At 38.7% G+C, this 17,135-nt stretch overlaps 1 protein-coding gene across 8 annotated transcripts in view; it reads right to left on the reverse strand.

The window, feature by feature from the left end:
* The window catches only part of GTF2I (general transcription factor IIi), a 73,496-nt gene that overhangs the window by 13,166 nt on the left and 43,195 nt on the right, over positions 1 to 17,135 (reverse strand). For 6 of the 8 annotated variants that reach the window (XM_064729065.1, XM_064729066.1, XM_064729068.1 and 3 more), the window contains exons 24-38: positions 15,521 to 15,583; positions 14,426 to 14,530; positions 12,766 to 12,828; positions 11,411 to 11,515; positions 10,563 to 10,628; positions 8,467 to 8,650; positions 6,616 to 6,668; positions 4,997 to 5,086; positions 4,024 to 4,207; positions 3,651 to 3,709; positions 2,941 to 3,012; positions 2,249 to 2,432; positions 1,677 to 1,735; positions 946 to 1,029; positions 371 to 466 (exon numbers count right to left, since the gene is read on the reverse strand). In XM_064729065.1, coding sequence (XP_064585135.1) covers positions 371 to 466; positions 946 to 1,029; positions 1,677 to 1,735; positions 2,249 to 2,432; positions 2,941 to 3,012; positions 3,651 to 3,709; positions 4,024 to 4,207; positions 4,997 to 5,086; positions 6,616 to 6,668; positions 8,467 to 8,650; positions 10,563 to 10,628; positions 11,411 to 11,515; positions 12,766 to 12,828; positions 14,426 to 14,530; positions 15,521 to 15,583 — 1,467 coding nt within the window. The remainder of the gene's footprint in view (positions 1 to 370; positions 467 to 945; positions 1,030 to 1,676; positions 1,736 to 2,248; positions 2,433 to 2,940; positions 3,013 to 3,650; positions 3,710 to 4,023; positions 4,208 to 4,996; positions 5,087 to 6,615; positions 6,669 to 8,466; positions 8,651 to 10,562; positions 10,629 to 11,410; positions 11,516 to 12,765; positions 12,829 to 14,425; positions 14,531 to 15,520; positions 15,584 to 17,135) is intronic. The other 2 variants (XM_064729067.1, XM_064729069.1) reach the window with 2 other exon arrangements.

The raw sequence follows: 17,135 nt of genomic DNA on the forward strand, positions 1-17,135 counted from the left end.
GTGGTAGGCTTATGAAATTTATGCACATGGGTTTATGCTCTTGGTGGTACTTTGCACCAGAAAAGTCCTTCAAGGGTCTGCAGCATTGTGCAGTAACAGAGCAGCAAAAATCCAAAACTGCCTCTGCACCTGAATCAATAATATCTAATGGATCTGGGCTGCATTTGTGCAGCATGCTCCACATATCATCCAGGATTTCTCTACTGCAGATTACTACACATAATGAAGAACTGAAAGTACACAAAAGGGAGGACTTCAGTCATTCACTAACTGTACATCAGAACATGAACTCAAAATATCTGATATGCAATCCAGGTGTTGCACATCAACATTACAGGAACGCATCTGTGCTAATTCCCCCAACACTTACCAAAAGAAAAGTCTTTTCCTTGTTGCTTTGAATTTGCATTGGAGCCACTGGTATTAGAATCAGTTTCTGCATTTTTAGTTTGGTCTTTTTTAGGACCTATGAAGAGACATTACATATTTAAGGTAGAGAGCAGAAACAAGACATCATACAAAAAGAACTAGAGAAATTTTCAATTCTAAATCAAGAATAGAATTTTTAAAAAGCCTTTAGGAAGTTCTAGAGTTGTATTTAAGCATTCAATGCTACTGCCCACATCTGTGATCTCTCTGCTCAGGACAACATCAGTTCCCACATCTCTGCTTGGAATAATAGGCCAAGCAAGCTGTCAAACTGCAACATTTTACCTAAGCATCATCTACACAGTATCCAGTTTGTTTCAGAAATGAAATAAGTTATAAAGTTATATATAAGTTATATAAAGTTAAAAAGTTATTTTATACTGAAGCATATCTGGAGCTCTCAAGAGTTTGCTACATGAGGTGTATATTACTTATGGGCCATGAAAGCTTAGAAGAACAGAAAATATAGAAGAATATAATAAAAGAATATCAGAAGAATAATTGTTTCTTCCATACTCTCTTCAATAGTAACTTCAATCTCTGGAACACTTGAATTTTCTGAAGAACTTCGTGACCTTTTGGAAGTATTTGGACTAATTCCTGGAAGCCCAAAGAACACAAGGTGTAAAGCACAAATTTTGCACACCTAACAAAGGAACAGCTGTATTCTAAGAATTCTAACAGACTCAACTAAGTAGAGTCTGCACAGTTAAACCTGAACAATACAGTGATGCTCACAACCTTAAGAAGTAGTTTTAGTGCTCTTGAAAAAGACACACCTAGATTTTCCATTAATTCAGAACAAAAGACTTTGTTTTTTCTAAGTGAGAAGGAGAGTTTTGGTACTTTTTATTATCTAAAACCCAAAAAAATTACTAACATCTGAGTTTTCTACAGACAAAAGATTATTTTATGCTTTTCTTATAAAATACCATTATTATTTACAGCAGTTCACAGCTCTCAGTTTAAAATGGCTGAAGCCATTAAAAGTGAAATAGAAGTTGTCAAAATTGAGTAAATTCCTTTTCTGTACTAGAATAGTCCAGTAGAAAAGCAGATACATTTATGGTTTGGGTGTCTTTCTCAAATAATAGCAGATTTAGAGGCTACTATGCTAGATCATCTTAAATAATACCTTTTATTTACAACACCTGTATTTTTCAACCACAAAGATCTCTCAGTCTGCTAGGGAAGTATAAAGGAAGTATTTACAAATGGATGGCAGCAAATAATATTTAATTGTTTACCTGTTTTCTTTAATTTACTAGCCACTCTTAGAGGCAAATGGGAAATGACAAGGTCAGGCCTGGAAGTTGAACAGAACAAATCCAATCAATTGCAAGACAAGTCATACAGCAAAAAGTTACCAACTTCTTGGAATTCATTTGAGCTCCAATTCACATAACATCAGCTCTCTACAAGGAAATTCTGCTAGAAGCATGGATGACTCTCCATCTACTATAACCACAAAAAACCAGAAAACATAAAGATGTATTTTCTCTTCTGCAATTTTCTTCGGGGTTTACTTCAAGCGAAGAAAAATACAGAAAAAGAAAATAAAAAAAGAAGGAACAAAGCTTCCAGGTACAAGACCATTTCCCCTCCTCAGTTTTTGATGCATGAAACACACAATTTATACATCTACAGAAATTGAATGAGGAATGTATGTCCTTGTATGAGATAAAACATATGTGCAAAATATTCTTTGTGTTTCATGGAAGCAGAGTTTAGCATTTAAAGCCTAGAGTTGCTGGGAACGAAGTCAAGTAACTTCAAAATCAGAGAATGTAATATAAAAATAACTGGATCACAAACTTACTTCTGAATAGTAAATTTGATTTTGCTACTGGCACGGATGATCCTTTCGAGGCGCGGAATTCCAAACCAGGTGGGGCTCCGGAAGGGAACTCCCTCTGGCAAACCTTCCACCAACAAGTAGTCAGGGTGTGACTCAAACAAAGAATAGGGAATTTTCACTAACTCTGAAACCCCCAGAGCTTCAGCTGAAAATAAAGATTAAATCATGTATTACAAACTTAAATGGGTGGAATTTTATCTCAAGTGGTTTTAAGAATCTTGTCTTACAGAAGCTCTGATACTCAAAGCCCCTTGAAAAAAAAAAAAAAGAAATATTTAAATATATTTGAAGAGATTCCCTATTATTTTCTGTGGAGTAGCTGCAATGGGAACTTGGCCCATCTTGTTACAGATAATGTCTAATATAGGCCTACAGTGCCTGATGTTTTATTTTGAGAACTTCTTTTCATCCAAAAGAATCCAGTTTTTTCACACAACTGGAAAAATAACAGCCTAGGATGCTGTTATAAAAACATTAATGTCAGTTACAGGAAAGAGTAAGTAAAACATAGGTAAGAGGAGTCAAGATTTCCATACTTGTCCTAGTATACTTCTGATGCTTAAGTAAATACTGTAACATTTAAACAGAGGAGTTTCGAAATGCAGCAGCATTGTACAACAGTTCATTTAGCATTAGTAAGTTCATTAACTTACCAAACTTCACCCTAAATATATCTTCTACTTTGTTTCTTAGCTTTGTAATCTTGACATTCCAATCTTCTCTCCCTGAAAACCAGAAACAGGTGTCAGAGAATCACCCAGCTCTAGATACAAAGGTACCTTTGAACATCTTTCAACACAAGAACATGAAAACTAACAACACAATTACATCTGATTAAACAGGGATACACAATGAGTAATGATTATTTATAGCAGCTTAAATGATACACCTAATTTCCTCTACATAATGAAAAGTCGATTTAAATGTAGTTATGAATTTCAAACACTGACCCTAGCAGAACAACTTGTTCTCCAGAGCCTTCAGATGCAGGAAGAAATGATTTTAGTGGTTCTCCCTGATAAAGGCATGTCATGCTTTCAAGAAGTCCCTACAATTCCTTACCAACAGGAACCTGAAAGAGCTCAGGGTCACCTGTGAAAGCCCAAAGGACTGCAGACCTTTGATTCAGGCCAGGACAGTAACTCCAGTTATTGTTATGGTTATTCAAAGGCAGCTGGGACTGCATCAGGATTTCACAATCCATCCACATCCACAGTGATCAGCTCATTCCTTCCAACCCTCATGAAGAATATGCCAGCACACTCATCACACATGGGTTCCTTCTTGAAAAATGCTGCATTGATCTAGATGTATTTCCCCATCAAACCCTTCTATTCCCACATGGAGACAGCACCTGTCTTACCTTGAGGGTTTGAGCTGTGCTCAGGACTTTCGTTTGGAACGTTATTTAGCAGCTCTGGCCTGCAACCAGGACACAAAAAATCTGCTTATTCTTGTTGTAAAATAAATATCACTACCTATTATGACATTAATTGAAGAATATGAATTTTTCCATTATGTTTTTCACACTTGTCAACATGTTAACAGATATGCAAAACACATTCTGAAATATTTGTCTGGATTGCAAATGCCCACCATACCATGCAGAATATTCAATTTGCCTATTTGGTAACTAGAGACCAAATGCTTCATTACTTAATGAAACCAAGTGCTTGATTACACATAGGGTGCTTGTTTGGACTCTTCCTTTAAAAACCCTCCATGTTTAGACTTACCTTTTGATCACAAATTTTATTTTGTGGCCCACTCGAATTATTTTTTCAAGGCAAGGGATTCCATACCACGAGGGACTCCTAAAGGGGATGTTCTCTGGCAGCCCTTCAACATAGAGGTCAGTTGGATGTGCTTCAAATTTCTTGTATGGAACAGCTCTGGGGTGATTGCTCCCCAAAGCCTTGGCTGTAGGAACAAAACACATCCAGTCACTGTATAAATAATAATAATGCTTTTAATAAAGCAACCTTTATTAAAAGCTAGCTGATACCAATTCCTCAGGCTGTTGCAACTATGCTATCTGGAACAATGCAGGACATCTAAATTCAACAAAACCCAAGTCTCTGCATGTAAAAACTGTAAAAAAATTGCCATATTGTATGATGTTGCTGTTGGGCAGTCACAATACCAGACTTGACTGCTTACTAGGGCATAATACATTTGTTTTGTCCAAAGTTGTTAATCTGTTATAGAGTATCGTGAAAATATTTATTCTAAGTCTTATAACTTGATTTTTTTTTTCATATTGAACAGAACATAAAAATTCACCCCAAAATGTTTTAATACTAATTATGATGATATTGCAGTGGATATAAGTAAACAGCTGTTTTACCACTAAAGGAAAAAAAGCCAGACAGGAAGGAAATGACAGCAATCAGAAGAGCTGTATAGGTAAGACTTAAAATTCTTTTTAAATTATGAATTTACCTTGTATAAGCAATTAACTAAAACATTCTTTTTCACTTTCATTATTTTAAATTCCAGAATTTTGATATAATTGACAAAAATCTGGAATTTAAAATAATGAAAGTGAAAAAGAATGGTTTAGTTTACTGCTTATTTAAGAATTTTAAATACTTGGAAAAAAAATCTGAACAAAGGTCTCATTCACACAGACATTGAAAGGAAGGAATGAAAGCAACCTTCAAGAAATACAAAGCCATTCAGAAAAGAAGATAATAACATTATACTTACCATACATTTTACAGAAAAGTTGATCTACCATCTTTCTCAGTTTGGTGACTCTGGAATACCATTCTGGTTTTGTTGGATTTGAGACTGACACTGAACAAAAAACCAACATTCCTTAATTATACAGGTTAAATTTTCAGTTGTTCAGTTTATACACTGCATAATCATCCCGCATTTTCAGGTAACACATAAATGCTGTATGTAAGAAGTATGGATTCAATGTGGAACCAGAATAAAATGACCATAAAATAGTGACAGAATATTAAAACTGACAAAACTCCACTGAACCAGTGACATCACTCCTGCTACAAAATACACACAATGTTTTGGCTTGAAGAACTGCAATACTTTCATCATCCACCTCCAAACTGCAGATTCCACTTGGAGATGCAAATAGTTTTTCAATGGTTTAATTTCCTGAAGAATTTGTTGATATTCAGTGCAGAATCAGGCATATGGGATGAAAATTTGCTTTTAAGGGATCAAAGCACATATAATACAAATCATTTTTTGCTCCTGAATATGACTTTGTGACCAACAAGTGAAGCTTCCCAGTCTCAAAGAGGACATTGGCCTGCTTACACACCATGGGTTCAGTCAGAATGCAAAAGCAATGGCTTGTGTTCCATACTTCCACCAGACTGGGCTATCAGCATAAGCTCCAGCTGACACTTCCTGAGATCCAGCTGCTCTGTCTGCAGCCACTATCAGTCTTCTCAGAGTTTCAGGACTGAGGCCATTCTACAAAACCTTCCTGACCAGCCTGCTTCTCACAGGAATGCAAAGGAAAATCATCTTTTCCTCTGCCAGCCAAAATACAGATCCATACTCATCCCATCCCTTTCCTGCTGAGGACAGAAGCCATCAGGGCCTGTGGACAGAGCAGGAATTGGACATGGAGCCACAAGGAGCTGAGAGAGCAGGGGCTGGTGCCCCACAGCTCTGTCTCCTGAGATGCCAGTGGACACAGGGAGCAGCAGAGGAGACATTAAATTAGTGGGAAAGAGGGAATCCAAAAGGAAGAACACTGCAGGAAAGGAGGCTCAGACAGCTCCTGACTCCTGTGTTCTCTGAGATGTTATTGACAGCTCCCAGGGATCTTATTAGAGAAGATGCAGAGGTCACACATGTCTCTATAAAGTGATAGCTGGTGATGACAAGCCATGTAAGAACTGTTCAGAACCCTGTGCCATAGAAGTTGGTTACCACCAGTTTTCGTAGCTGTTTAGGGGATTTATGAGTTGAGCAATGTACTTGCTTTGCCTCCATAATAAGTACAGTTGTATTAAAAATTACTAAAACAACACAAAAAGGCTAATTTAAAAAGCCAAATAACAGTCCAGTTAAGGCTAAGGCTCAGTTACTAGCCTACCTACTATTTTTGTAGTTGAATTTTGTGCTTGAAGGTACAGTAGGTTATTAAGACTCAATACACTAAGTTAACTTCAGGAAGGAAAAGTTTAATTCCTGCACACACATTAAATAAACAGCCTTATGGTATCTCTGCTTAATTTAGATCCTTAATATTCACTTTAATACTGTCTTTGATAGAAGACTATGAGTATAAAGGACAAATAGAAATATCACATGTGCTTGTACAACTCACACATTTGAAAACCTACCTTTTGAAGCTGTAGTGACCTCTGGAGGATCTGCTAAATTCAGAAGTTCAGGCCTGAAAGGTTAAAGGTACATGTTTCAACAGTGACAGACACTGGAGAAACTAGCCTCCAGCTACAGCCTCAAGTTACTATTTACTGAAGGATCAAGCCCAAAATCCTCCCAGGGGACATCATGATCCCCAACTAATGCTGAAGTATCCTAAGAGCTGGCTGGAACCCTATTGACAAAGCAATTTTCATGCCCAATACCCATATCTGATGACTATGGGCATCTACCCATTTCATGGTGACATACAGGTTCCATTAAACTTACCCCTGAGTTGTGAGATAGACTTAATCAGAAACAAAGATAGACATTAAAAATTTAATCTCTAAAAGAGTAAACTTCAAAGCAGACAACTCTCTTTCCAAAATATAACTAATTTTATCCACAGCTGAACAAACAAAAAATTAAACTTTTTGATGTTTCTCACAGAGCCAACTAGATCTTAAGCTGTTCTTGTTACACATTTCAAAATCAATGAACACCAAAAATTTCTGTTAACAACTAAGACACATTTGACAAAAGCAGGTGCCAGCATTGCATAAATAATTAGATGTATGTATGATATCTGATTTTAAATGAGACACAAGGTAGATCTACACTTCTTCCTTTTCTAGTTACCTGCAAGCATTAGGATGATGGAAACTGATGATGTTCCTCTCAAATGTAAGCAAATAGCACCGTGGTAAAGGCAGCATGCACAGAGTCAGAGGCTGCCACTACCCCCAGTTCTGAGCCTGACCATTGCAATCAGCAGATTCCTGTCCATTTCTAAAACTCTTGCATTAGGCCCTACACCACTGAAGACAGGAAAACATCAGCTGTTACTCACTGAAGCTTCCTTTAAATGTCAGTCAATCTCCATCTGAGCTCTCCTTCATGTTCACTACCTGATCTACCTCCAGACACACCAAGGACACCTAAACCACAGGAACCAGTAGCTATGTGTTGGCCTCAAGCTTGCCCTGGGAAATGCTTTATACAAATACAGCCCTAGACAGCTTGATACAATATTCCAGCATTTTTTTTTTAAAAGCATAAGCTGAAATTAGGCCAGGATCTTCAAACAGGATGGATCTTCAAATAGGATCAAGTATTCCAAAGTCAATGGCTTTCAACATGTATTGCAGCTGCAGAGATCTGAACAGTACAAAGAGATCTGCCCCTGACAAAAGCCCCTAATATTGAAGAGATCTGACCAGAGATCTCTCCACTCCCACTCTCAGTGGTCCACTGGCCTGATAAGCTGAATATATCAAAATGGACATCAACTAAAAATCACTCCTTAGTACCATAAATTAATATACCAGCAGAAACCAGTTTGGAATTCCGTGGAGAAAAATGAAGCAAAGTGGCAGAGGCAGAAAACAATGAGTAATGCAGAGCCAAAAATGAACAGCTCTGTGACAGTGGTCACAAGGGTCTTCAGGGTGAGAGAGAGACGAGAATGTTGAATTCATGTTCAGAATGCTTGATTTATCATTTTATGATATATATATATATATATATATTACATTATGACTATACTAAAAGAATAGAAGGAAAGTTCTCAGAAGGCTAGCTAAGCTAAGAATAGAAAAGAATGAATAACAAAGGTGTGTGTCTCAGCAGAGAGCGAGACCCAGCTCTGCCCTGAGTGGTCAGTAAATCCAAACATCCACAGGAGACCAATCACGGATCCACCTGTTGCATTCCACAGCAGCAGATAACCACTGTTTACACTTTGTTGCTGAAACTTCTCAGCTTCAGCAAGAAAAATCCTAACGAAAGGATTTTAATGAAAAGATGTCTGTGACACAGCTCCTCACTTTTTGATGACGAAGCGGATCCGGTCCTTGGCCAGCAGGATCCTCTCCAGCCGCGGGATGCCGTACGTGGCCGGGTTCCTGAAGGGAATCCCATCTGGCATCCCCTCCACAAACAAATCCTGTGGATGGGACTGGAAGGCTCCATATGGGACAGATGCTGGGCCCTCTCTTTCGATAGCTTCAGCTTTAATGAAAAAGGAGAATAAAAATATTAGATTAGAATCTCATCTGGCATCCCCTCCACAAACAAATCCTCTGGATGGGACTGGAAGGCTCCATATGGGACAGATGCTGGGCCTTCTACCTTTATAGCTTCAGCTTTAATGAAAAAGGAGAATAAAAATATTAGACTAGCTTGTGGCTCTACTCAATTACCTGTTTGATATCACTCTGATGAACATGGTAATTATCAGGCAGGCAATAAGCTCTCAGCACATTTAAACATTCAAGCATTCATGTTGTGAGGGACTTTGTTTAATAGCAAAATCACTTGGATTCACAGTAAACAAGCTGCAGCCCTGCATACATATGCAGATCATCCTCTTTGCCCTTTATGTAAACATTTAATAACAGTGACCACACCTGTTAGAGTGAAGATTCTCACTATTTTAGTTTTGCTTCATAGAGCATTTTGAAAGATGAAGTTATTGTCATTACTTTGGTTTAGCTTAATAGAGCGTTTTGAAAGATGAAGTTATTGTCATTATTTTGGTTTTGCTTAATAGAGCATTTTGAAAGATGAAATTATCTAGACTTAAACCAAGCACGTTTCAGTTCATGCTCAGTTTCTAGCTCTGTTATCATTTGTTACTACTACTGGCTTACAAGTCATGAATGCCTTGGAGTAGGGGCACACATCCATTCTTTTCAGTGAATTCCTGAAGTTTCTGCATATTTCAGAAATCCAAAGAACCACTAAGGAAATAAAAAATACACTTCTACCACTGCTGAAAAAAGCACGGCCCTCCTAATGAAATCTTTGAAACAAATGAAAAGCAAGTAACTAGCAACTTGGGAAGGGGGGATGGGCCATACCCCACCATTCTGGACTTCCCATTGTTGCCATGGACTTCCAGACATTTAGCAATTTTGTATTTAGTGATTATTTACACTTATTTTTTGCCCATTACTGCTTTGCTTGTAATTAGACTGTTATGGTTTCACAACACCTACTAGTAAGTGTAGTATTGATGGAAAGTGATTAGTTAATACCATAATGGGAAGCAACTCATTCCATAGTGTCTATCTCTTAAATTGTCTTAAACCAACTTAATTTTCTTCAACCGACTTTGCTATGTGCAAACATCAAAATAAAAATTAAAGCATTTCACTAAGAATGATGCTCCTTTCCAGAGCAATGAACATACAGTGAATCAGATTCTGAACTGTGTTGCCTTGGTGCAAGTTGCTTTCAGTGGGGTGTTTGAATGTCAGATGATGGGCACATCCCAAACATGTAGTAACTGCAAATCCCAAGGGCTATTCTGAAAGCACTTCCACTTTTCGTGGCAGAGGCACACCAGCATTTATTTTTAAATCTTTACTGATGCTGTTGTAGTTTGTGATATGTGGACACAAAACATATCTAAGTGCAACATTTGGAGACAAATTCCAAAGTCTAACACATCTGCTGCTTTTTCTTTCCAAGAGCCATTAGGATATATAATTTTTGCTTCACTGTAAAACAATCATAATCAAAAATGAACAACCAGTGAGTGGCAGCCTCTCTTCAGTGCCACTCTAAAGACTCTTTCACCTAAAGACTCAGTGTAATTGCAGAGAAAGGGCAACTCTCTCAAATGTGGGTGCCCAAGAAATTTGAGCATGCAGGTGCTCCAGGAGACTGAGCACAACTGAAAAATAAAATCAAGCTTCCCACTTTGGTGCCAAATACAGATATCCCATTTTGAAATTACTCTGTTCATCAAAAAAGCTACTTTTCTCAATTTTATGTCTTCTAACAGTATTTAGCCCTTTGGTGCTGTCAGTTCTGGTGTGCTCCTGAGCCAAGAACAAGATGCATGCCAAAGAGCAGTCTGTCACTTGCTGTGACAAAGGACTACAGGCAATGGCTTGGAAAGGTGTGTGACACATACCATATTTTAATTCAAACAGCACTTCAACTTCCTTTCTCAAGTCTGTAATTCGTGTATTCCATTTGTCTGCAAAGAAAAGAGGAGGACATGTCAGACTACAAACAAAACTGAGAATCTTGTAAAATCTGTGTTACCACTAAATGAAATATGAATTGTGTACTTTTACTTGCAAACAGGTGCCTCCTGAGTACAGTACAGGCTACACCTTAAAATGTATGGATACATTAAAAAGAAAGAAAAATACAAAATAAAATGTTAAAGATTACTTCCAAAAGATGTATATTAAATGAAGGTAAAAAAAAAAACACAACAAAAACCAGGTTAAATAACTGCCAATAATGATTTCTCTCTTTGGTGACTCAGTCATCAGCTCTTGCAGCCTCCAGAGATAAAGGCAGATTATAGGTGCTGTTGACAGTTACCTAGATTTGAGTGCTCAAAAGCTTGATAAAGGTTACAGAAAGTACATGGAGCTGTTTTGGTGGAAACCTGTACAACTACATGGATCAGGAGGCATCTGGCCTTCTCTACTTTAATCCAGTATTTCTCCAAGTCCTGGTGTTGCAAAATACCCCCAGAAATCCTATTTCTGACAGAAAACACAGCTGCAAAAAAGAAATTTATCCAAATCCAAACCTGTGCCTCCAATCACACTGTCACATCAAATAACAAAAAAACAACAGAGGCAGCCTGTGATGATGATTACATTGATGCAGTACACCTAAACAGAGACCAGGACTATAAATGAAGGCTTGAACTAACATGTCTCACTCCTGCACTACAAAATTTCCCAAAACATTTTCATAAACACAGCAGAGAAACATAATCATCTTGAATTTTCATCTCACCAAAATTGAACCTTATTCCTTTTCTTCTCACACTACTGCCTGAGTCGCTGGTTGACTTGGGGCTCCTCTGTCTCCTCTCACTGGGCATGTAGTCATCATCATTATCTTAAACAGACAAAAACAAAATCACTGTTTTTTTGTTCAGGGAACTAGAGTGTAGCACTAGAACTGCTCTGAATTTCAGAACTTTACCAGAATTAAGAAACTGTGATTACCATGGCATCAAATTTTCAACAAATTACTTAACTGAGTAACTTCAGAAAGCTCCTGTTCCTACCTGTGAAGGAACAATTTGTTCCTTCAAAAGGGCCTGTGCAAAGCACAAGAGAGCAAAAAACAAAACTGCTTCTGTACTTGCTAAGGAAAACAACATTGTCTTCTGAAACATGACTGGGCATTGTGGGATCATAAAACCATCATGTGACAGCAAAAGGAATCACAGAATTAATTGTGCATATAGGGACTACATGTGTTATCTACCTGGAAATACGACCATTCCACTAGTAGATCTCAAAAGAAAGCAACTTTTGTTTTTTATTATTATACTTATTGACTCTTCTCATATAAACCTTTCTGTTGAGGTAATAGTGGAGTTATTTCCATGCTGCATTGTAAAACAGTGAAATTATGGCCAGAAGTGCCCACTTTCTCACAAATCCTCTGCCTACTTTCTAACTTGCTGATTGGGTGATCCTACTCTAATTCCACAAGCAAGCTCTGCAAAAGCCAATCTCAGCAGTGCTTTAAAGCAGCTCCAGGACACTCATTCACAAATACAAGAAACACAGAGCACCTCCTACCAACATCCCAGCATGAGAACTGCAGGGACACTGCTCAGCAGCTTTGGAGCCACTTGGATGGCAAAGGGAGCTGCTCACTGCAAAGGTTTGGATCTCACAGTTACCAATATCAGACAGACACCTTGAGGCTCCTCTACAACACTGCCTTTCTGCTCTGCTGCCATTCCTCCCAGATGCATTTATTAACTACAAATGTTACATCTAACTGCAGTGTGTTTATAAAGCAATGTCTTCTCCAGAATGAAGGAATGATAAATCATCTTGTCCATTCAATGAGTATTTTTCATTAACAACACCTGAAGATTATGCAAAAGATACAAATTGCTGTCAGGCATCATCTCAAAACCAGCCCAACAAGTCCAATCTCCTTCAGTATATTGTGGTTCTCTAATACTTCTCCACCATGTTCATTTACCAAGCAGTGCACAATCCAAACTCCACTCAACACCAGCACACAATTCTCTTCATTCAGTGCCAAGTAATGTAGGCTTTGGAAAACACAGTTTAGATGGAAAAATGCCCAACCAAATGAAATCAGTGACCTGGGGAACTGACCTTCACTAGTGAGGTCAGCCTCAGAAACCTCACTTCCTTCTGATGAGTCATGCTGGGAGGAATCTGAAAGGGAAAAACTGGACAGTTGAATGATAGACATGGACAAGATTTTTAACCAAACACTCCATGCCTTTGCACCTAAACCAACATTGTCAATGAACCCCTTGCATTGACAGCAGGCAACAAAAACAGGAGCAATGATATACTACCATGAGTCTTTGAGCAATTCCAGACAAAGGCAAGGAGGTGAAGATTACACATACTCAAAAGTATGTAAATGATAACCAGCTGACTGCTTAAAAAAGATGGGTTTTTACAGTGAAGAGTTTCACCTCTCCTCCTGCCTGGGGACCCAGCATCACCATGGACCCTCATCTCACACTATTCAGCAAAACCACGTCCAACTCTCCACACTTCTCTCACAGAAACATGTAAAAACCAACAGATCTCAGAAAAAGGGGTGTTACAAAGCTTTAGTCTGACTCAAAGGTCCACATTCAGCACTTCTAGCTATAAAATTCTAGTCAAAACCAAGGCACAGTCAGAGTCCAGGTCATTTCCTACCACACTTCCTCTTCCTCACACTCCCTCCTCACAGTCAGGTATAAAGCACATGGCACTACGCTGAGGAAAACAAACCACCTAGATTTCTTTTCTCCAATAAATTCAGTTAATACTGCAGCCAGCACAGGCAATGAAATTCATTTTCCTTTATCAGAAGAATTGCTGCTGAATTTCATGTAATGGTAATCCCTAACTATGGTGACATCTACCTACCAAAAAAAACTAATGCCATTTGCAAGAAAGAGCACTGCTGCTAGCAAAACCTGCCCTGAAAAGCACACAGCTCAGGTTAGAGAGCCACGGGCTCAGAGCAAAGCCAGCAGGACAATGATGGACTGTTCTCACCCTGCCAAACCACTAAACCTTGGGTGATTTGCCTTTCATGACTTAAAATAATGATGACTACCATCACAATTTCCTTATAGCAAGGCCCAGAGTGGTGTGATTTGGGTGATTAAAAGCAAAACAAAGCAAAAATAAAAAAAGCCAACCTGGTGGAAATATGAAAAGAGAGTTGTTGGATAAAATTTACCATTCAAATTAGGCTACATCTTTCCAAATACTTCTGTGAAAAATATCCAAGGATGGTAATTTATAAGCACAAACAACACATCTGAAATGCTATAACTTTATTTCCACATCTTTTCCTTCACTGATATCAGAACTCTGCTGGCTGCCTTCAAACTATAAAGTAAAAAATATACTTCAGACTGCACAGAATTTTATAAAACAGATTAACATGTCCCTAAACCAAAACAAAACCAAACCACAGGATAAAGGAGAGGTACACAAAACATCCCAGGTGAAGCATCTTTAACCAGACTAAAGAGAAACACATGGATGCATTTCTGTGGAGAACCCAATAGAAGGGATCAGGAAAGAACACAACCAAAAAATCCCAACTTCCTGTGCATCTAATTTCATCATCAAAATAACAAATAAGAAAAAACAACACAGGCAGCCTATGATGATGATTATACTGCTGCAATTCATCTACACAGAGACCAGAGCTCTTAAATGAAGGCTTGCACTAAAACTACAGAAAACCTTTTCATAAATGAAAAGGTGATGAAATACTCTTGAATTTTCATCTTACCAGAATTGAATTCTTCTGTCTTTTTTCTCGGAGTACTGGACTCTTCATTACCCAACCTGCTGCTCCTCCGTCGCCTCTCAGGGAACACGTAGGAATGGTCAGAATCTAAGAGAAATCAAAAAGAAATCACTAGGTTTTTGTGCAGGGAACTCATGTGCAGCATCGGAACTGCTTTTAGTTTCAGAAATCTAACAGGAATAAGAAATTGTGTTCATGACAGCACCAAATTTTACAAGACATTACTTACATGAGCAACTTCAGAAAGCCCCTGTTCCTACCTGTGAAGGAACAACCCGTTCCTCCAAAAGCACATGTGTGCAAAACAAAAGAGAGCAAAAAACAAAGCTGCTCCTGTACTTCATAAGAAAAACAACATTGTCTTCTGAAACAGGACGGGTCTGGCATGATCATAAAACAGCCACAAAACAGCAAAAGGAATCTAATTCCACAAGCAAGCTCTGCAAAAGCCAATCTCAGCAGTGCTTTAAAGCAGCTCCAGGACACTCATTCACAAATACAAGAAACACAGAGCACCTCCTACCAACATCCCAGCATGAGAACTGCAGGGACACTGCTCAGCAGCTTTGGAGCCACTTGGATGACAAAGGGAGCTGCTCTCTGCAAAGGTTTGGATCTCACAGTCACCAATATCAGACAGACACCTTGAGGCTCCTCTACAACACTGCCTTTCTGCTCTGGTGCCATTCTTCCCAGAAGCCAGTTTTAACTACAAATGTACATGTAACTACAATGTGTTTATAAAGGAATGTGCTCTCCAGAATGAAGGAATGTTATAACATCTTCACCGTTTAATGAATATTTTTCGTTACCAGCACTTGATGAAGTCACAAAAGATACAAATTGCTGTCAGGCATCATCTCAAAACCAGCCCAACAAGTCCAATCTGCTTCACTATATTGTGGTTTTCCAAAACTTGTCTACCAGATTCATTTACCAAGCAGTGCACAATCCAATCTACACTCAATACCAGCACACAATTCTCCTGATTCACTGCCAAGTAATGCAATATGTGTAGAACACATTCTGCATAGAAAAATGCCCAAAAACCTGAAATTAAGGATCTGTGGTACTGACCTTCAAGGGTGACCTCAACCTCGGGATTCTCACTTGTTTCTGACATGTCATGGCGGGAGGTCTCTGAAAAAAACACCAGGACAGTTCAATGATGGACATGGACAAGATTTTTAACCAAACACTCCATGCCTCTGCACCTAAACCAACATTGTCAATGAACCCCTTGCATTCACAGCATGTAACAAAAAAAGAAGCAATGATATATTTACCATGAGCCTTTGAGAATTCCAGACAAAGGCAAGGAGGTGAAGATTACACATACTCAAAAGTATGTAACTGATAACCAGCTGACTGCTTAAAAAAGCTGGGTTTTCACAGTGAAGAGTTTCACCTCTGCTCCTGCCTGGGGACCCAGTATCACCATGGACCCTCATCTCACACTATTCAGCAAAACCACGTGCAACTCTCCATACTTGTCTTACAGAAAGTTGTAAAAACCAACACAGCTCAGGCTGGAGAGCCACGTGCTCAGAGCAAAGCCAGCAGGACAATGATGGACTGTTCTCACCCTGCCAAACCACTAAACTTTGGGTGATTTGCCTCTCATGACTTAAAATAATGATGACTACCATCACAATTTCCTTATAGCAAGCCCCAGAGTGGTGTCATTTGGGAGATTAAAAACAAAACAAAAGTCAGAAACGCCAGCCTGGTAGAAATATGAAAAGAGAATGATTGGAGAAGACGTACAATTTCCATTAGGCAACGTCTTTGCAAATATTTCAATGAAAAAATTGCCAATGATGGTAATTTGTAAGCACAGAAAACACATCTGAAATGCTATAACTTTATTTCCACATCTTTTCCTTCACTGATATCAGAACTCTGCTGGCTGCCTTCAAAACTATAAAGTAAAAAATATACTCTAGACTGCACAGAATCTTATAAATGATGCCGAATTTTGCCCCAAAAGGCGAGAATAACTGCCTAAGAGACTCAGCTGAAGTCAACATAGGCAGGAGGTATTTTATTGCGACGCGTCGGAGAAATCACAAAAGGGATTTCTGAGTATCCCGTAACAAAGCAGGCCTTTTATGCAGTTTTGGGTGCAGGGTTACATCATATCACATACGTAATCATGTCTTTGCATGCATATTCATAAGGGGCGTGGTGTAGGCGGAGCGTGGGCGGGGACATCTCTTTTGAGGATCATCTTGGTGGTCGTTCCGGTGCCTTCATCATGGGCAGGGGTCTCCTGATGAGTCTTCCTCCTTAAACTTTGAACTCCTATCCTAATATGGCCAATTCCCGGTGTACTTGGCTTGGTCCCCATGGCTTGGCAAGGCTCTTAGGGTCAGTCTGACATTGTTGGCTCTGAACATGCTTAGCCCATCAATTCCCCTATCCCTATCTCTCTTTCCTGTCATTGTGTTCCATGCCTTAGCCGATTTATTGCTCTATATGTTTCCTAAATGCTATGCTTTCTTCGAATGCTTCACATTCCATGTTTTAACTCATTATTTCTTGAAGGCTATCTGTTTTGGAGCTTCATTTAAGCAGAGAGATTAATGTGTCCCTAAACCAAAAACGAAACCAAACCACAGGATAAAGGAGAGGTACCCAAAACATCCCAGGTGAAGCATCTTTAACCAGATTAAAGAGAAACACATGGATG

The sequence above is a fragment of the Zonotrichia leucophrys genome, chromosome 19, assembly GCF_028769735.1.
Source record: "Zonotrichia leucophrys gambelii isolate GWCS_2022_RI chromosome 19, RI_Zleu_2.0, whole genome shotgun sequence".
NCBI classification, from domain to species: domain Eukaryota; kingdom Metazoa; phylum Chordata; class Aves; order Passeriformes; family Passerellidae; genus Zonotrichia; species Zonotrichia leucophrys.